The sequence below is a fragment of the Carassius auratus genome, unplaced genomic scaffold, assembly GCF_003368295.1.
Source record: "Carassius auratus strain Wakin unplaced genomic scaffold, ASM336829v1 scaf_tig00036401, whole genome shotgun sequence".
Lineage (NCBI taxonomy): Eukaryota > Metazoa > Chordata > Actinopteri > Cypriniformes > Cyprinidae > Carassius > Carassius auratus.
In genome coordinates this window covers 161,156-183,202 of record NW_020526303.1, presented here as the reverse complement: position 1 = coordinate 183,202, position 22,047 = coordinate 161,156, and the positions used below count along the sequence as shown (strand labels likewise).

Genomic DNA, 22,047 nt, shown 5'->3' with positions numbered 1-22,047 from the left:
GGGCTTTCAGGCCAACTTGAGGCTTTTCATTACTTTTATATTTTAGACCCACCACACAACAAAAAAATCTGAGTGAAATTAACTCTGTTGGGAGTACATGTGAGACGACACTCAAGAGTGTGAAAGTGTTAAAATAGGAGTGTTAAATTAACACTGAAGCTGAGTTAAAGTTAATTAGATAATTAAGTGATTAATTGAGGGATGATTGGCCATTATTGACGAGACCTGATGTTAACATGCAGAATCAACGAAGATGAAAATCAGTATGTTTATGTCACCATTATAGTGGTCAGTGTTTGGTTTAGTTGGGCTCTTGACCCTTACATTTTTAAAGTCAGATTTGGCTGTTACAACTGAATTGTAACAAACAGACAAGAAAAAAAAAATCAAAACATGGGCATTTGACCTGAATCACCAAACTCAATTAAAGCCTAAACAGATTTGATTGACTTCATTGATATAACAACCCTGTGATTGTACAGTACCCGCTAATTAAAAGGATTTCTTGAAAGTTGTTCTGATAATAAAAAAAACTTGTTTTAGGCACACACATACATCAAAGATTAGTGTAGGAATCTCAACAACGGTTACAAACAGGATATTCAGAAAAACAGAACAACTCTAAACATTAGAAAACAAACTACTAAAAGTAACATAAAAAACAAAAATAGATTAGTGAGAATAAAGGAAATTACTGAAACAATTCAGCTTAGAATTTATTCATGCCGCAATGCATCATGGGAGTCATGGATGAATTTTGATAGGTGGCGCCCAGAATACACTGCAACATGCTTTTTGGATTTTCACCATTGTTGAGATACACAGGTTGATTATTGATGTTTGCATTTTCTAACTAAAAGACTATTTTTAAAGTTTTTTGAGCAAATAATTTAAAAGAAATTCATCAGATTGTATTTAAAATGCTGAAAATACTTTGTTGAAGAATCGTAGGGCTGCAATAATCAACAATGTAACTTTAACTCAGTAATTCAGGAATAACACTATTCTTTGCTTGTCCATCAGTTTTATAACTCCGTTATAATAGCCAATAAAAATCTGACTTTAACATTTTAGGGGTCAGGAGCCCAACTAAAGCAAACACTGACCACTATAATGGTGACACCATTAAAATAGTGATTTTCATCTTTGTTGATTCTGCATGTTAACATCAGGTCCCGTCAATAATGGCCAATCATCACTCAATTAATCACTTAATTATCTCATTAACTTTAACTCAGCTTCAGTGTTAATTTAACACTCCTATCCCAGAGAGCAACATAGTGTTGGCCCAGATCCGGCCCATATCTGGCCCGCATGAAATCCATGTGGGCCAGATGTGGGCCAGACCAGGTCGAAACTGCTTGCTGTCTGGGATTTTAACACTTTCACACTCTTGAGTGTGGTCTCACATGTACTCCCAACAGAGATAATTTCACACAAATACCTGAAAGAAAGCCAAAGGCCATGTAACTGCTGCTACTCTTTAGGCTATTAGACAAACATTTCATTAGAAAATTTCCTTTCATCTTTCATTGGACAGCTTTTTGCCATAGATGAAAATATAATATAATCTATAATTTCTTGGACAAAAAACAATTGGACATTACAACTCTTAAAAAAATAAACCATGCTTTTATCAGTAAAACTGCTTAAATTTCGTTTGCATGAGTTCTGAGGGTTTGAGACTACAAAATCAGTTAGACAACTATCATAAAAGTCATAGCCATAGGTAACTGCCAAGAGCTACAGTTGTAATTTGTAAACAATAATTTTTATTTATTTAAATAAAGTTCTATTTTTACCCATAATATTTGAGGAAGGGGCACAACAATGCAATCCTGCAGCGGCCCTGACTCCTCCACATCCCACGCTGGGACAGGAATAGTGCGGAGCGAGGTGTTCAGGTGGAGGAGGGATGCTGGATATCTGTCGTGGGACAGAGTTGGCCGTCCACTTCCTATCATGCTAATTATCTGATTATTGGAACATGCTACTCCCAAACTTTGTTAATAAAACATCATTAACTTATAATTTATAGAATGACAAATGTCCAACATTAGCAACCGTGTTAGAGTAAAATTACACAATGAATCATATTTAATTTTCATTTATTCATCCTAAGGTTCTAGACTTTAGAAGAGGAAATTCAGTGAATGCTCATAATAATATGAAGGTTTCACTCACAGAACGTAGTTGATTGCTTTATATGTGTTTGTGACAGACTTCATGTGTATCTCCTTCATGAGTTTCTCTTCAGCAGAGCCAGTCTGATAATTGTTGAAGTCAAACACAGTTCGTACTTCTCCTGAAAACTGGACAGCAGCAAACTGACAACAAACAACAACATTATCATCATTAGTAATGATTGCAGCTCCAGGTATGGCTTACAGAATCACAAGTATCCTATGAACTATTGCACGTCGATATTTCCAAAATCATAGTTGATGTTTTATTTTACCTTTATGGATGAGTTTGAAAGTTTTTTCATAACATCTTTAATGAATTTTTTGTTCATGTCAAACTCATGTGTTTTCATGCTGCTGGATCCATCAAAGAGAAACACCAGATTGACTTCTCTCTTGGTGCATTCTGCAGAAACACCACAACATACACAAATCTGCTGTTACTTCAAATATAACAAGTATAACATAATATCATCTATTTCATCTTTAATTTAGTTATCAACTAATATATCTCCAAATGAAGTGAAATAGAGAAACACAGGTTTACAGTGTTAGAGTCTGAGATGGTTAAACTGAATGAAGTCTTGGTTTGTGTGAGACTCATCAGACCTTGGTAAGCAGCGGTGAAGTTAGAGACGGTCTGTGAGCTGCTGTTGAACTGATAGCAAACACCGTTCAGATACGAGTTTCCATCACACTCATGAGGAACATACGGACTGCAGCTCTGAGGAAGAGACACACATCATTAGCATCTCATGAAGGAGGTCTGACGGTCAGAGACTCTGAACTTACAGTGAGAGCATCAGAAGACACAGCAGCAGACATGCCGAAGAAGAGGACGCTCTCTGAACCTGTCACACCTGAGAGAGAGAGAGAGAGAGAGAGAGAGACAGAGAGAGTGAGAGAGAGAGAGACAGAGGGGGGGCAGAGAGGGTGAGAGAGAGAGAGAAAGAGAGAGACAGAGAGACAGAGAGAGAGACAGAGAGAGAGACAGAGAGAGAGACAGAGAGAGACAGAGAGAGAGACAGAGAGAGAGAGAGAGAGAGAGAGACAGAGAGAGACAGAGAGAGTGAGAGAGAGAGAGAGAGAGACAGAGGGGGGGGGCAGAGAGGGTGAGAGAGAGAGAGAAAGAGAGACTTTATCCACTTTTATTTTTCTATCATATTATAAAATGATCACCAGATTTCCATAATTCATAACAATACTTTATAACAATGAGTAATAAATAACATTTTAAATTCAATATTAATTCCTTCAATTTCCACTTTTTTTAATAAACATATCATTGTTCATTTTATAAAATGTATCCTCTATTTTAACTCTAATATTAATTATTTTGTCTTAATTTTCAATTTGATATGCTTTCCAAATGGATAACTTCGCTTGCCCAATTAAAAAATTAGGTGAAGGTGCAGGACTCACTTTGAGGCTTCATATATTTAACCCCAAAAATAAATACCGTTTTTGAAAAATTCCAACCAAAACCTCTAAATAAAATTTCTAAGAGATTCAAAAGAGGTACAATTCTATAGCAGTCAGAAAAAAATTTGAAAAACAGTATCCGATACATTACAAAATTTACAAAGTGAAGATGTACTAAAGTTGCACTTAAACAAAAATGTTTTTGTTGCTAGAGCACAGTGTAAGATCGTTTGGGCAATGGACTTTTATATAACAAACACCATGAAGGTAATTGAAAATCAGGAACAGATAAATAACTCCTCCATTTTGTATCCATCTTATTTTTAAGTTGTTCATAAAATCTTGACTTCACCAAAGCTATATACAAAAGTCGCTTGCTGCTTTCAGAAAAAGACATATGTTGAAGTTGTTTTAAGGAAAGAAGTTGTCTCATATCTCCATTATCCTGGCAATTATATGGTGTTACAAATAATTCAGGAAAAAAAAACTTTGATTTGAACCATTAACACAATAATCTTCAAGAAACTTGTTAAATGATATAGGAAATGATGATTTTAACTTGCTTAAAACATTCTTCACTGTCCTTTCTGACTTCTTACCCATTTGTTTAGTTATTTCTAGTGCTGAAAACCATGTACTATGTTCTGTGTAAACTAAATCTGCCACTTTTAAAACCCCCGATGAAATAAAAGTGTTAATTCCAACATTTGGCATGTCAGACGGATGACATAGCCATGAGTTATGAAAAAGTAGTTCTTCAAGTCCAAAATGACTCTCTCTTTGCATTTTAAAAATACTCCTTGCTCCTAATACAGACAGGTAGAACTCATTTATACCCAAACCTTTGATTGCATCGTTAGAAATAAGGAATAAATGTCTATCAAATCCCATTTTACTAACTGCTCGTAATACTGCTAACCCATACATAATCCACGGTTGTGGATCAGTGTTATACAGCAGTTTTTGAGCTGATTGTAGTCTCATAGCTCTCCATTTAGCGGTTAGATCAATGAGACCCTGACCACCCTCAAACACAGGTAAATTCAGAAACCCTGGATGAACCCAATGATGTCCTCCCCAGAAGAAATTCACAAAATGTTTCTGGAGTAGCTGTAAAAGTCCAGCTGGAGGGTCTAAAACAGTCAGTCGATGCCACAACATTGAAGCAGCTAAGTTGTTTATCACTAAGACTCTTCCTCTACATGATAACTGAGGCTGAATCCAGTTCCATCTCTTCAATCGTCCTAAAATCTTTTCAACCACTCCATCCCAATTCCTTGTCATATACTGCTGAGTGCCGAAAAAGATTCCAAGGATCTTCAATCCGTCTGTGTTCCAGTGGCACTGTTGTGGGAGATGAAGTGGAACTTCTTCCCGCCACTGGCCACAAAGTAATGCTTCCGTTTTGTTCCAGTTTACCTTCACTGAAGATGCTTTCTGAAACCAGTCTAGACACTTCCTCAACTGAAAAATGTCTTCTTGAGATCTTATTATGACTGTAACGTCATCAGCATAGGCAATACAGCTTAATACAGTAGTTTCTGATATATTGGGAGTGAGAACTGAAATACCTTGTAACTTTTCTCTGAGAACTCTCAATAAATGTTCGATGGATATTGAATATAAGAGTCCTGAGAGGATGCATCCTTGTCTTATGCCTCTACGCACAGGAAAAGTTCTTGTTAGTGATCCGTTTTAAAAGTGAAGTGACATTCAGCCAAGTATGGCGACCCATACTCAGAATTCATGGTCTGCATTTAACCCATCCAAAGTGCACACACACAGAGCAGTGAACGAACACACACACACACACACACACACACACACACACACACACGGAGCAGTGTTCATCATTTATGCTGCGGCACCCGTGGAGCAGTTGGGGGTTCGATGCCTTGCTCAAGGGCACACCTCTTTGGTTTTTCTTCAACATACAAAAAACATCTGTGTAGAGTATCTTGATCCATGAGATGAACTGTTCTCCAAAACCAAAAGCTGATAAGGCATTAAAAAGGTTTACGTGATCGACTTTGTCGAACGCCTTTTCCTGGTCAAGTGATAAAAGGCCCACATCAAGTCCATAAACCTCAGTAAAATGCAATAAATCTCGCACAAGAAAAAGGTTATCAATAATAGAATGTCTTGGAATACAATAAGACTGGTCTTTATAAATTATTGAAACCATGACATTTTTCAAGCGGTTTGCTAAAAAATAAACCTGGTTCATACCCAACATTAGGAGGAGCATATACATTAATAAAGGAAAACGACAAACCTTGCAAAGTAATATCTACTTATTGCATTCTTCCAGGAATAATTTTGCTAATTTTGGAAGCGTTACCCTGAACACTTTTTGATATGAGATCAGCTACTCCAGCACTTACACTGGAACCATGGCTGAGAAAGAGCTGTTTACCCAGAGAGAGAAGAGTGTGTGCTCACTGTCAGACAGGAGAGATCGAGACAGAGACGCACTTCCTCCTGCACTGTCACAAATACACCTCCATAAGAGACATATACTTTAACAAATTCAATAAAGAACTTTACAGCCATTAGTGAAACAGAGCAATCAAAGATAATATTAGGAGAGGGACACACAGCAGCACTGGCTGCGAGATACGTGTGTGTGTGTGTGTGTGTGTGTTTGTGTGACCTCAGTGTGTCTGACCCTATTGTGCACCACAGTGACCCTTAGTATGTTTGTGTATTTGTATGCAAGTTAAAGACTGTGGTATCAAATGTTTACACAAATGTTATAATTTGTTAGTTTAATATTATAAGATGTTATAATAATCAGTTCCATTACTGTGATGTTAATTTTTTGGTTATAATTTATTTTTTCTATACATGTACACCAAGCTTTGGCAATATTGTATAATTTACATTCATACCAATAAAGCAATATTAAATTAAATTGAGAGACAGAGGGACAGAGAGAGAGAGCGAGAGAGAAAAGGGGGGGGGGGGTGTCACCAGCTCAGTATAAAGCAGTGTAAGTGCTCAGCAGTCCCTGGTAGATGGCTGTGATGCTGATACCTGGCCGCTGCAGTCGTGTGCAGGACTGTAGATCTGCTGTGCAGCTGTACATCTCCCCTGTTGAGTTTCCTTCTAATGGAGCTCCAACAATGATCCTGAGAAACACACCAGCACAACCAATCAGACATTCCCATCAGGAAACACCTAGCAACCACACAGAACACCCTAGCAACCAGTGTGTGTCTGACTCACTGCTTCCTGTTTCCAAACTCGGTCTGATAAACGCTGTAACCAAAGAAACCTTCCGGCGTGCCGTGAAATCTCAGTGGATGTTCAGTGTCGATGTTGAAGGACTCTGAAAGAGACGCTGGAGAAGCAAGAGAGAGACTGTTGAGACATCAAGAGATGCTTGTGAGACTTCTTTCTAAATGAGTCTTTCTGGTCTAGAGAATGTGGTGTGAGGAACATGAGAGATCTCTTTATTGTCTCACTGGAAAGTACCTTCAGTCAGAACCAAACTCCTGCTGTCTGAGGAGCAATTGAGCCTCTATGTCAATATTTAGTGCTAGTTTTAAACAGTAACTAGTTTAAGTTTCACTTCAATGCACAGCACTGTATACAGTATGCAGCCATCATGAACTGCACGGTGACACAAAGGTAGAGGATCCAAAGGCAATATATTTCATGAAGGGGTAATCCACAATCATATACACAGGTAATCAGTCCAGACCATAACAAACTAGTTATGTTGGTTACTAGTTACTGTGGTAAAAATCACAGGCTTATTTCGAATTCAAAAACTAGAGCTCAACCAATATATCGATTTACTGATATTTCCCCCAATATTTAAACATTTTATCATAATCGAATATCGATTTTGTAATATCAGATTCACAGATAAAATGCCGACATCTTGTGGGTGTTTTGAGAATTGCGCGCAGGTAGTGATGGCAAGATGAAGCCTCATGAAGCATTAAGATTTTCAGCCAAGTGGTTCACAAAAGGATTAATTTCTGGAAATTTAATTTGCTCACAATACCACCTGGTGGCCAACGAGCACTGGCTCCCTATCAAACATCATATAGATTTTAAAATATTGCTTATTAGTTATAAAGCCCTGAAAGGTTTAGCACCTTAGTATTTGAATGAGCTCTTGTTACATTATAGTAATTATAGTAATCTGTGGTTGACACACTGTTTTCCTAATTAAAGTTGTTCTATTTTTTTTTTTATGCAATCTTTTTTGTTTAAAGCGATATATATTCATAAAGGTGACTTGACTTGACAAAACTCTAACCCTCTCACAATAGTCTCTTTAAAACTTTAGAAGACATCTCATCATCATCATCATCATCATCATCTGTAAAACCCGACAAGTTAACTCAAATCGTTTGAGGAAACCGATTGCCTTAAACCATTTAAGTAGAAAAAACTAACAGTTATGAGTACTCTGAACTTAATTCAGTTGAGTTCACTGAAAGAAGATATACATTGCAATTAAGTGATTAACTGAGTGATAATAGTGAATTAGTGATGAACAGCTGCTGTTAACAAACAGAATCACTGAAGAAAAGAGAAACACAAGAACTACTACAACTGACTTCAGACACAACCTTAGATGAAATCAACTGAAATAAAATACATGAAATCTCTCAAGATCTGATTAAACAACCCACAAACAGCATCACCAGCTCCACTTATTAATAACCAGACTGACTTTATTTCTGTCAGACGTCTACAGAAGATCTTATTGAGAATGAACTAAGGTTTAGATGTTGATTTATTGTTTCATTTGAAGTAACCATGTAACCACGCGGAAAATCGGTTCATAGCCCTGCTTCAGTAGTGTGATGCCTCACGAGAGGCGACCAAAATTTCTGACATGTCAGAAATCCATCCGACCAACCGGTTGCCAGTCAGGAGAGGTTAACCGCCTCTTGTTTCCCCTTGTAAACTGCACGAACACTACATGATACACGACAATGCTGAAAATTGTCCCGACCGAAAAAGAGTCGCACGAGTCAGGCTCAAAATCGGATGAAAATCGCACAGTGTATGCCCAGTCTAAGGCTGTATTTGAAGTCAGTTGTAGTAGTTCTTGTGTTTCTCTTTTCTTCAGTGATTCTGTTTGTTAACAGCAGCTGTTCATCACTAATTCTCAATCAGCACTTAGTTAATCACTTAATTACTTAAATGCAAAGTTTTAAAACTTACATGGTTTAAATCAAGGCAATCTGTTTACTCAAACGGTTTGAGTTAAGTTTACTTGTTTGTTTTACAGTGCACTGTGCTCAGACTTTTCTTTTACAAAGTGTGCACCAAGTCAAATGTCTCAATATGAGCTCAAACATTTCTATCAAATATTATGTGTTAATAATCAAATTAGTTGAGTCATTAGACATTTATGTGACTTGAAGAATTATGTGAGTCAGTTTTGATAAAGTCATTGGGTACATGTTGTGCACTGTAACCTGTACAGCTCTATTCCCTTACTGTGTGTCAACAATTTAGACTAATGTAACCTTATTTCTGCATAATTTCGTTCTTAATATAGCCTTAAACCCTGAATTTATGGGTTGTTTTTACATCATTTATTAGCTGTCAAGTATTTGACCTGATGCACACTTTGTAAAGTTGTTGAGAACACCTCTGAAATAAAGAGTCAAATGTGAGAGAAAAGTATAGGAGAAAAGCCTGAGCACAGTGTATGATGATGATGATGAGAGCTCTTCTAAAGCTTTAAAGGAGACCATTGGGAGAATGTTACAGTTTTGTCTCAGGAGACAAGTGTGAGAATCAGGAGACAGGAGAGTCTCAGTTTGATAAAAAGTAACCTCATTTCTGTCTAAGAGAAATGTTTGAGATGTCAAAGAGATCACTTTTGATTTTTATGTAGTGTGGGGTTTCATAAGAAACTGTTGTTTTGGGCTGTTCGGTTTTTCAGTGTCTGGAAGCCGTTCAAAGAGGAAAAGCTATGCTTGTGAGGCAACCCTGACCCCTTTTTTTTTATTCTGGGTGTGTTCAGTTCCTGAAGGAACAATACTCGGAAACCCTTTAGAGAACACAAATTCACTAATAATTATTAATAATGAATGTATGTTCAGTGTTCCTTAAACTAAAGCCTTAGCCGATACTCTTCTCAGCAGTCTGGACTGTCTTTTGTACTTTTCTGACATCTGAGTGGATTGCTGAGCCAAACAAACCAGCCTAGAAAATTCATTCTAGTTTCGGAGAATCGATATCTCTCAGAACAGAACAGAACAGGGTTCCATCAGTGAATATAAGAGCTAGAATCTCTCCTGCTGCAGTGAACAGTGTAATAACAGAAGCGCTGCATTCCCCTAACAAAGACTGGGACGCGCAGTGTTTGTATGACACTGATCACAGTTAGGAATCAGAATAACAACACACAGCAGCATTACAACACTGTTCCTTTCTCACAAGAACGAGCTCTGGCTCCAGAACATGAGTCATGCAGCTGTGAGTTATTGGAAACATAACTTACACACACACACACACACACACACACACACACACACACACACACACACACACACACAGCTGAGCCCCGCTTCAACTTAATGTAAATGTATGAAAACCTCTAAATGAACACAAATAGTTTTACATAAATTTCTCATGAGACAAACAAACACAAACATCAACTAAGAAAATTAAACATTTCTTACTAATGGATGATTTGTATCTTATGAAGAAACCTCTCACCCCACATGAAGAGAATCCAGATGTGCGTCTCCATTCTGCTGCTGCAGCTCTGTATGTGACGAGATTGCTCAGATTCCTCGGAGCTTCAGGTCAGTGCCAGAACCCCTCCTTCATGGTTTTCAGTGGTGTATAGAGTGGTGTATAAAGTAATTCCTTCCAAGTCACAAACGAGTCTTGAGTCAAATCGCAAGTCCTCAAAGAGTTAAAGTTAATGAGATAATTAACTGACTTAATAAATGATGATTGTGAATTAATGATTAACACCTGCTGTTATTAAGATTTACAGAGGATCAGATGTTGATGTTTTATGTACCCTATCCCAATGGTACAGCTTTGAGGGTACACTCTCAGAAAATAAAGTACATAATTGTACCTTTAGGGGTACAATAGCTTGTCACTGGGGCTGGACCCTCAAGGGTACAGCTTTGTACCCTTGTGATTTGTACCGTAAGAGACCAGTTTTTTACAGAGGTGGGAAGTCCAGCAGCTGATTTCACCAGAGGACGAACCAAGTCATTCCTTCCAAGTCACAAACGAGTCTTCTCAAGTCCTCAAAGAGTTAAAGTTAATGAGATAATCAAGTGACTAATTAAATGATGATTGTGCATTAGTGATTAACACCTGCTGTTATTAAGAATTACAGAGGATCAGAGGTTGATGTTTTATTGGTTAAAATGATGCCACCATCATGGAGATCAGTGTTTGGATTAGTTGTGCTCTTGACCCTTGACTTGTTGTGCTAGATCTCTCTTTGTAGCTCAGCATGTGGTGTTGTGGAGAAGAAAGAACTGTGACATATGAAGATATAGTCATAATGAGCTGGTTTACCTATATTTAAAAAAAATCTTATCACATGTTTAGGTTTTGAATAATTCCAGTTAAAATACAGCATGCGTACAAAAAAAACAAAGCATTGCTCTAATATTTCCTATATAATCCTATCTAATATTTATCTAATATTTATCTAATTCCAAAACGTGTTATTTTTTCCTTAATATTGAAGCGTTATATGGAGGCATTTACATAATGAGATTTCTCTCATTTTGTGAAAGTGACATGCAGTTAAGTATGGTGAACCCAAACTCATAATTCATACTTTGCATTTAACCCATTCAAAGTGCACACACACAGAGCAGTGAATACACTGCAGTTCTCTCTGTAAGAGCTAAACCACGAATTCTTCACTTCAAACATATGATCAAGAAATTTAGTCAAGATCAGACAGTCATCAAAAGCATAAATCATCTGCTAGATCAAGAGTTGTACCAGCATTGCACAAATGTTAGCTGCAAAGCAATAACGCAATTGTTTAGAAACAAATTTATAAAAACTGCTTAAATCCTCAAGAGCTCAACTGAAGCAAATACTCAGCACAATTATGGTGCCAAAGTTTTTTTTTTTTTTTTCCTTTCAATTGATTTAAAGGTGCCATATGCACAAATTGAGGTAAAAATATCCATAACATGACCTACACGCATCAAAAGAATGAGAAGAAATAAGGGCGATGATGTCATTAAAAAAATGTCAAGTTATAGTGCTGCAGAGATATCAACCTTAATTATCATTAGCATTACTAGCCCCGGCCCGACAGGTGTTGTAATACCAGTTTCGGCCGTGGGAGGCGGTATGCGGGCAACATAACCACCAGCCAACCTGCAATACACGAATAACTCGCAAGGCTTGTGGGCGTGTACTTGAACCTGATGTCAATCGTGTGGAAAGTACAGCCCACTACTTTCAGTTCAGAGAAGAGAGCGGAAGGATAGCTGAAGCCCTTGGCAAGAGACCAACACCCGCTACAGGGATACAACCGCGCTCGGAATCACAAATCAAATCCAATAAGAATACCAGAGTAAACATCGGCACTGCTTTTAATCGCTGGAGACAACTGATGGACCTGAAAGAAATGAGGTTTGACTCCGAACTTGCAAGTTAGATGCTGTTAGTATTTCGCTAGAGGTTTGTTTTATATGTTTGTGTATTTGTTTTCGGGAAGTTATAACATAGAAATGTATCGAAGGCTGTGCGATAAACGTGCTAATGTTAGCGATGGCTAACCGTAGCTGCGTTTGATAATTAGCTAGCTATAACTTAACGTTACCCATTTTATTATATAGGGCTGTGCATGTCTTTACTCATGTACATCTCATCAGTAAAGACGCTCCTGTAATTAGGAGTATATCTCCAGCACGTGTGTTCAGATCAGGATTGCCAGGTTTTCACAACAAATCCTGCCCAGTTGCTTCTCAAAACTAGACCAATCTCGCTTCCAGAAGGTTCCCCGATAAAACATTGCTTCCCGGGGTTAAAATATAGGCAGGGTTGCCTTGGTATAATTCGCATTTTAGGGGCTAAATATCAAGTTATTTGTATTGGGGTCGCTGTGACCAGCGGACATGAAAAACAACCACCACAGACTTGGTTGGCATTTACTACACAGAGCCGTAATTCACTGACAATCTACACAACATCGATGTTAAAATCGCAGGCGATTCTTTGTCAATTTTGAAAGCGAGTTTGTGTTAGTTGTCGGTAGACTAATGCTCTGTGCAGTAACTGCCGCTCCACCTGAACCAGTGTTGCCAAGTCTGTGGTTGTTTTTCATGTCCGTGGTTTGAAGCAATCCCAATACCAATAACGTGATATTTAGCCCCTAAAATGCTAATTTTACCAGGGAAACCCTTCCCAAAAATGTATATTTTAACCCCGGGAAGCAATTTTTATCGGGGAACCTCCCGGAAACGCCATTGGGCTAGTTTTGGACTAGTGTTAATAAGCAACTGGGCAGGATTTGTTGTGAAAACCTGGCAACCCTGATCTGAACGCACAGGCTGGAGATATACTTCTAATTACAGGAGTGTCTTTACTGATGAGAGGTGCATGAAAATCGCATTCGATTTTTTGCACAGCCCTATGTATCATAACTAACCTGCTCTGTCTAGTCTGTTGGTCTCTGTGTCCTCTTTGCTTCGTGGTTTTTCTGTGCGTGAAAAAATTTATGTGTGGCATGAAAGCGTGTGAAAAGAGTAAATTGCGTGTGTCTCACAGTGAATGCTTGAGAGTTGGCACATTAGTTCTCAAGCAGAATAAAGGACAGGTTGATTATTGCTGTTTACACACTACAGGGACATAAAAAAATAAATTAAAAGTGATACGTGGACCAAGGTGTCTGAGATTGTTCATTTTAAGTAAAGGATCCTAATATTTCGTCCACAACAATATTTAATGAGGTTATAACTCCTTGTGGTTAGTCTGCATGAGATCAACAAGCTTGTTTGCTTTGCGGCCGCTTTAAATACAAAATAAGCATTCGATCTACGTTAGAGCATCTGAGCGCTCACAAATCTTTCTGCAGGGTCGTGAGCAGAGCGGCAAGAGCGATTTTTGACGCTCTAGACGCCGGCGGTGTGAACGCACAATTAGGCTTTGGCTATGGCTGTAGTGTTGTTGTGAAAGTAGGGGCGGAGCATAGAGACTATGCCGTTTCTTGTTTGTTACTCTAGAGTAGACCAATTCACTTTATTGAGGCATACTGCCCCCATCTGGTATGGAATGTGGAGTATGACTTGATTTTTTTTGACAAACATTACAGATGGCACCTTTAATCCAAGGCTGTGCTTAAAGTCAGTTGTAGTTCTTGTGTTTCTCTCTTCTTCAGTGGTATTGATTTTAAAAGCCAGGCGGAACTGCGCAGCCGAATCATCAGAAGTTGAAGGTTGAAGAAAGAAGGTGATGAAACAAGCGAGGATCATAGAGAAAATGGCAGATCATGGATATAAATTTTATGTTCCACGCTGTGCAGGGGGTGTGAGCATGGCAGGAGCCAGCTTTATTTTTCATGTTCGAAAATAAAATGTGTTCTCTGATTGCCTAATTGGCTGCTAGACTCCTCATACGAATGTCTGCATGTACAGTAGGTGGACTGCTGTGTCGCGGCGTTAACTGTAATTCAGTCGCGTGTTCAAATAATTCGCGAAACTACCTCCAAGTGGCCCAAAGGCACGGATTGCGAAATTAATGTAATTGTGATATGAGATAAAAGGAGGAAGTAAAACAACAATAACATTATGTTATTACATTGTAACATTTTTAAAAATTATTAAAACATTTACAGTGAGTTAATTTCAAAACGTAGGATAAGTGCTATAAGAAGTATTTAGGTTAACACAGTATACATAGCATGGGATTTTAAATAATATAATAACTACACTACTCGGTTAACTACACTGAATGAGCCCACATATCATATCCACATATCCATATGAAGATTTTGTGCACAAAGTGATGAGAGACAACATTATTTAAACACATTATTTTATTATTTAACATACAGTATTTTAAGTGAAGCACTTTAAGCCATGATCGTTTTTTTGTCAAAATAAAATTCTGTCCCAAGCTGTAAGAATTATTCACCTATTATTCAAATAAAACACACAACATGTAACCAACATGTATAACCAACCCAGATTTCAGTCTCATAATGGTACAGGTTTTGTAGGCCAGGACTGGATTTGCATATCTGAAAACATCAGGTATCGTTGTTCAACAGCATTTTGTTGTGTTTCCTTTACACAGTGACAAAACATTAAAATATTTGCCTAGCTGTAATGGCTAATAAAGTAGTGTTTATGAGCGCAGCACTGTTTGTGTAGTGTGGTTCACATGCTGTCAGAGAATGACATTACATTTTCAAAAAGCTCATCAGCTGTTTTCATTCAGACCACTGCGGAAATCAACCAATATTTTACACGCAACAGCAGCAAACAAACAGCTGTAAATGTGTACCAATATATTAGCCATGAGAATCTAAAGTGACTTCTAAAAATCCAAACAACTACACAGCAAAATCTCCAGTGTTAATTCAACACTCTGAGTGTGGACTCATATAAACACTGAAGCAGAGTTGAAGTTAATGAGATAATTAAGAAGTTAATTGAGTTATGATTGACCATTATTGAAGACACCTGATGTTAACAAGCAGAATCACCAAACGAGAAAATCACAATTTGTGTGTCACCATTATAGTGTTCAGTGTTTGCTTTAGTTGGGATCTTGGCTTGTGGCTTTTTTTGACCTTAATCACTGAACTAATTGACAGTGTTTTCTCTAAATAAAACTTCCATTATTGATTGTAACAGCTTTGATTCCACAATGAAAGAGTCTGTATTTTCTATAGATTTTGTAGCCATCTCTTGCAAGTGACTCTGATTTTTTATTTATTTTAAATTAAAGTGTCTTTATTTTAGGCACACACAGATAACAAGAATCAGTGTATGAATCTCAACAATGGTGACAAACAGCATATTCAGATAAACAGATCTACTCTGAACATCACAAAACTAGATACTAGAACTTCACATAAAAACAGCAAAAATTAAATATAATTAGAATAAAAAGTTAAAAAGACAGTTCAGCTCATAATTAATCATGCCGCAATGCATGATGGGAGCCATGGATGAGTTTTTATTGGCTACAACATGCTTTTTTGATGGTCACCGTTGTTGTGATGCTCACGCTGCTTCCTGATGTCTGTGTGTCTAAACTAAATAAAAAAAAATTCTTTATGTAGAATTAATTCTTAAAACATGTCAAATTGTGGCAAAAATGCTGGATTGCTATCTTTTTTTCCACTTAATTTATGTATACATTTAATGGAACCTGAACTCACACATTCAGATCACTACATGACAATTAGTTCAAACCAAAATCAATAGCACACATGATCGCCTTTGCTCTGGTCTGTCTGTATGTTATAACTCAGTTACCACATCCACATAAAATCTAAAGATAATAACTGAAGGTTCAAGATCCTAACTAAAGCAAACACTGACCACTATAATGATGACACACAAATTGTGATTTTCTCGTTTGGTGATTCTGCTTGTTAACTTCAGGTGTCTTTAATAATGGTCAATCATAACTCAATTAACTTCTTAATTATCTCATTAACTTCAACACTGCTTCAGTGTTACTTTTAACACTACTTCAGTGTTTATATGAGTCCACACTCAGAGTGTTAAATAAACACTGGAGATTTTGCTTTGAGAACACTAAGATATATTTATGTGTTTTAAATTTATATAATAATTGATACATTTGACTTATCCCTCCTTCCTAGGAAGTCGTGGCCTAATGGTTAGAGAGTTGGACTGCCACCGAAAGGTTGTGAGTTCGAGTCCCGGGCCGGCAGGAATTGTGGGTGGGGGGAGTGCATGTACAGTTCTCTCTCCACCATCAATACCACGACTTAGGTGCCCTTGAGCAAGGCATCGAACCCCCAACTGCTCCCCGGGCACCGCAGCATAAATGGCTGCCCACTGCTCCGGGTGTGTGTTCACAGTGTGTGTGTGTGTGTTCACTGCTCTGTGTGTGTGCATATGGATGGGTTAAATGCAGAGCACAAATTCTGAGTATGGGTCACCATACTTGGCTGAACGTTTACGTCACTTTCACTTACAAAAATTTTTTTTATAAAAGCTGACAATTTATGTTTATTTATTTATTTATTTTTACTTTTTTTGTGAAACCTGCATCATCGGAACTGTAAATCATTTTATTTTAAGATTTAATGTTACCACAGACATTGCACTAGCCTGCTCATAGTCTTCATCTTGTTTGTTTAGCTCTTAAAAAGGCCAGAAAAATGGTTTAAGAATCTATGCCAGCGTAACTCTTGAGCAAAGTTTGCAAACTGCATGTGTGATATCCATATACTCACCTTTTGAAATATTTATGTGACGTGATGTGTTTTTTTTTTCATCACTCAACTCAAATCTTTTCTTACAAAATGAAAGAAAATGATTTTTAATTTCAGGTGATAAAACATCAAAATAAGTAACTGAATAAGTGATTAAATAAGTATATGAATGATGCACCATGTGTGATATTATCGTGTGTCTCATATGCGGATGACAGGACGATATGACTGTGGAAAAATTAGCTCAAGGTTACTGTACAATTACTTTTGTACATATTGTGTTCCTTTGGTGAAGAGTAGTGATAAAGCTCACCAGAAAACACTGTTCTGATTAGACCAAATTTAATTTCCCATTAAAAATTTTACTGTTTGTTATATGCTTCTTTTTTTATAGGCTTTGCAAAGAGAAATATGAAGTCCATCAAATCACTGGAACGCACATCTGTTTTAAAGAATGGTGCAGAATCTTTCCCACAATCCGGGTAGGTTCTCTGAGCTGTTTTGTGGAGGCATGTCATCATTAAACTGGATTATAGACTCTTTTGATGAATCACTGGATGACACACTGACCGATGTGAAATCTCTAGTTTGGGGTCTGACAGGTTGTGTGTGTGTATAATAATCCATCTTCCTCAGAAAGTCCTCTAAACTCATCCTCCTGATGATCATGAGAAGGCCTCTGGAGATCCGGTGAGTGGCGTCTGGGTCGTAGTTGTTTGATCGGTCGAGGTGTTGAGTCACGTAAACTTCATGAAACCAGTCCTGGTCAAGACTGACGATGATGCGGTCTGTGTTGCTGTTGTGCTCGTCTGTATATTTGTCTTCTAAGACGTAATCAGGAAGATCTTCAGCTTCTGGATATTTTTCAAAGTTTAGATTTCCAACAACATAGTAAGGGAAATCTTCCTCATCAAGAAACTTTTCCCCGTAGCATCTGTTATTAAAATGGTGGAAACCAAATTCTCCACTGACTGGGTCACATTCAGAGAGCATGTTATTTTCTTCATCAAAAGAAACACATTCGTTGGCAAACCAGTAGAGGAGTCTGAGTCCATGTCTGGGCTGGGGTCGACCAAACCCAGAATCTCTCAGCTGGGCTAATTCATTTAATTTTCCCACCATGATCTTGTACCTTCAGAAGAAAAATGAATATATAGGTATTTATTAAAATACAAGATCACTGAAGATTTTTTTTTTTATTTCAGTATTTTTATACCAAGAATTGGCTTTAATATGAAAACTAAATATAGTTTTGTGGTTAGAGATGCTGGGAACATTATTCGAACTTTGTACACAGACTTCAATGCATGTGCAATGATTTGATATTACATTCCATTTCACTAATTTTTATTATTTGCTGGGTCTGAACAGAACAGTTTGATTCTCAAACACACGTACAGCTACAGTATATCCAGTAGCATTGTGTAATATGAGTTTACACAGCAAAATCCCCAGTGTTAATTTAACACTCTGAGTGTGGACTCATATAAACACTAAAGCAGTGTTAAAAGTAACACTGAAGCAGAGTTGAAGTTAATGAGATAATTAAGAATTTAATTGAGTTAATTGACCATTATTGAAGACACCTGATGTTAACAAGCAGAATCACCAAACGAGAAAATCACAATTTGTGTGTCACCATTATAGTGGTCAATGTTTGCTTTAGTTGGGATCTTGACCCTTCAGTTATTATCTTTAGATTTTATGTGGCTGTGGTAACTGAATTATATCATACAGACAGACCACAGCAGAGGCAATCATGTGTTGATTGATTGATTGTGATTTGAGCTTTTTGTTATAGAGTTACCTGAATGCCTGAGTTTAGGTTTCTTTACTGCATACATAAATTAAGTGAACAAGAAAAGTAAGCAACTCAGCATTTCTGACATAGTATGACATGTTTTTAATAGTTAGTTCGACGTAAAAAAAAAAAAGTAATCTTTTGTTTGGACACACAGACATCAGGAATCAGCGTGAGCATCACAACAACGGTGACCATCAAAAAAGCATGTTGTAGCCAATAAAAACTCATCCATGGCTCCCATCATGCATTGCGGCATGAATAAATTATGAGCTGAACTGTCTTTTTTAACTTTTTATTTTAATTATATTTTATTTTTGCTGTTTTTATGTTCATTTTTTGTATCTAGTTTTGTGATGTTCAGAGTTGGTCTGTTTATCTGAATATGTTGTTTGTCACCATTGTTGAGATTCATACATTGATTATTGTTATCTTTGTGTGTGCCTAAAATTAGAACTCTTTAATAAAAAAAAAAAAAAATCAGAATCACTTGCAAGAGATAACTACAAAATGTATAGAAAATACAGATTTTTTCATTGCGGAATCAAAGCTGTGACAATCAATAATGGAAGCTTTACTTTGAAAAGAGACTGTAAATGAGTTCAGTGATTCATGTCAAATTACAACATTAAAACATAATCATCAACACGCGAAGATTTTTGCTCTTGATTTGACAAACAAACTTTAAAAATAAAAAGTTACAAGCCAAGATCCCAACTAAAGCAAACACTGAACACTATAATGGTGATACCCAAATTGTGATTTTCTCGTTTGGTGATTCTGCTTGTTAACATCAGGTGTCTTCAGTAATGCTTAATCATAACTCAATTAACTTCTTAATTATCTCATTAACTTCAACTCTGCTTCAGTGTTACTTTTAACACTGCTTCAGTGTTTATATGAGTCCACACTCAGAGTGTTAAATTAACACTGGGGATTTTGCTGTGTACAGTGATAGATGATAACATATAGTCATTAGTTACTTTCTATGTGTGCAATAAGCAAAACACTGTACATAGCCTTGAAATATTGAGCTAGAATTATTTTAGCTCATTTTAGATGTGGCATAGTAGTGACATATTTTAGAGTAAGAATGGATTTTTTACAGTAAATCACTGGATTCTCAACTGTTCTCTACTGTACATTTTCCATACAGTATGTTACTGTGAATTTAGTTGTTTTCATAGTGTTATTACTATATTCTCAGCAGGTTCCTACTCTATACACTGTTTATAGTATGTTACTATAGATTGCAATTGTCAAGATAAGGGTTTTGTCTTGGTTCTCTCTGGACTCCATCCCCCATAAACCCCTGCCTAGGAACTCATTATTGCACCACAGCTGTTTCCAATCAGTGACACTATAAAGGTTGCACTCATCCTCCTCACACAAGTTGCTTATTATTGTCTAGCATGTGATGATTCCTAGTTTCTGTGTCCCTGCACAATTTAATATTTACTATTGTTCTTTTGCATTATTGACACATACTGTACTCTGTTACCAATTTAAACCAGCTCATGACCAGCAGTCATGCTTCAAAACATACCTATCCAGCATATGCTGAATTTTTCAATTGCATTTTTATATTTAATGCTGCTCAGTTGCTTTGACACAATCTGTATCGTTAAAAGCGCTGTATAAATAAAGGTTTTACTTGACAATATTAAAACGAAAGAACCTAGTTGTAAAAGTGTTTTTAAAAAGCAGAGATAAGTGTTTACTTTTTAACTAAATGTGGACACTTTTTTTAAATGGTCAAAAGTACATTTTTGGCTAAGTTTCCTTTAGCTAAATTTGACATCTGTACATTTACACCTCCAGATTATTTGTAGATTCCTGAAGCTTCTTAGAAAAGGAGACCATTATAAATTAGAAAACAAGCGGCGTAACGAGGCACACGCTCCAACATTACAGCATTCATTTATATATCAATATTCTAATAATTATTCATCTTTTTACTTCCTTAAAAGTGCCTAGAGTCATAGTGTTTATAAATACTCAATATCAATGAAAAAAGCGCTTCCTTAACTGTACTAAATGAGCAGTTTTAGTAGAGGAGACAGCAGCTCTGTTTTGTCTATTGCTGTTTTGTGATCAGCAGAGAGCAGATCATTTCCTGGAAATGAGTTACAGTTTTTGCTGTTGTCGTTTTTACTTTTTTCTGATTCTTTTTTGATTCTTTCTGAATCTTTTTCCATTTTTTTAAATTATAATTTGTGTTTCTCTGGTTGTCAACAGATTAACTTAAATACTGAGAGCAAACAGCAGCAACCAAGACTGAATCAGTAATGCACAGTGATTTGTTTATATATAACTTGTTACTCAATACACACTATATATGTCTAACCCAAATATTTATTTCACAAGTGGGAGAAAATGAGATCATACCTCTCTGAAAACCGTCATACATATAAAGCCTGGGTTTGTTTCCTGTAGAAGCACAGATAAGCTGAAAGCTCACTATCAGACAAACACTGAAGCAGACGCTGATGTGGGCGGGTCGTTTCTGTGAAGAGTTTAACGTCACACTTTCACTTCTGCAGATATCCTGCTTTCTGGATCTTGTGAAACTGTTCCTGAACTTGACCTGAGCTCAGTGTGTTCAGTAACAGAAACATTTATAAAGTGCTCCAAACACAGTTTGGATTACTGAGACACAATCTTAGACAAGACATACCTCTGTGCACTTTCATTTACTGGGTCATAATAGTGATGTTTAACAAACCTGGGTGTGGTTTAACCAAAGCTCAGGGAAGAAACAGTCATTTATGGAAATTCAGAAATGGGAGGGGCTTCTGCTCTACTGTTCTTAGTCTAAAAGTGTATTAGATGTTAAGCGTTGGTGTAGTTGATGCACCAGTCTAGCTGTTCTCCAACAGAGCTGCTGAAGCTGGTTGGTCATGTTTGTTGAGTCTGAGTAGACCAACTGTCTGCATACAAGCAGTGTTTTGACACAAACATGTTTTTTGCTTGTATTTCTACTTTTTTAACACATTAATGATGTAATTGAAAAACAATATAAGATTAAAATGTGATTTGTTGTAATATATGATTATAATCAGCTTCCCCTGATGAAATAGAACTGAAATAAATGCCATGGTTCAGTTATGATTATATTGTTCTATGTCACCTGAAGTTTTAAATAAGAAAAACAAAATCCAAACTAATAAAACATTTCAAATAATAAAAAAACATTCCTGTTTTGAAATGGGTCTGAACGCAAATAATACCATCAACAGATTACC

The 22,047-nt window shown here is 36.9% G+C and overlaps 2 protein-coding genes across 6 annotated transcripts in view; both read right to left on the bottom strand.

The window, feature by feature from the left end:
- Positions 1-10,506, bottom strand: part of LOC113082501 (integrin alpha-L-like) — a 39,741-nt gene extending 29,235 nt beyond the window's left edge. For 2 of the 5 annotated variants that reach the window (XR_003282705.1, XR_003282706.1), the window contains exons 1-7: positions 10,305-10,504; positions 6,834-6,948; positions 6,642-6,736; positions 2,976-3,043; positions 2,793-2,907; positions 2,459-2,589; positions 2,185-2,327 (exon numbers count right to left, since the gene is read on the bottom strand). Coding sequence is in view for 2 of the 5 variants with exons in the window: in XM_026254129.1 (XP_026109914.1) it covers positions 2,185-2,327; positions 2,459-2,589; positions 2,793-2,907; positions 2,976-3,043; positions 6,642-6,736; positions 6,834-6,948; positions 10,305-10,338 (701 nt within the window). In the remaining 3 variants the exon portion in view is untranslated. Of the gene's footprint in view, positions 1-2,184; positions 2,328-2,458; positions 2,590-2,792; positions 2,908-2,975; positions 3,044-6,641; positions 6,737-6,833; positions 6,949-10,304 lie in introns of all 5 variants that reach the window. The other 3 variants (XM_026254129.1, XM_026254130.1, XR_003282704.1) reach the window with 2 other exon arrangements.
- A 6,290-nt stretch (positions 10,507-16,796) lies between these two features.
- On the bottom strand, positions 16,797-21,304 carry LOC113082507 (uncharacterized). The gene is made up of 2 exons (XM_026254140.1): positions 21,191-21,304; positions 16,797-18,133 (listed from the first exon to the last, which is right to left on the bottom strand). Exon 2 carries the CDS (start codon positions 18,121-18,123, stop codon positions 17,449-17,451), a length of 675 nt encoding a protein of 224 aa, XP_026109925.1. The 5' UTR covers positions 18,124-18,133; positions 21,191-21,304; the 3' UTR covers positions 16,797-17,448.
- Between the last annotated feature and the right edge of the window lie 743 nt (positions 21,305-22,047).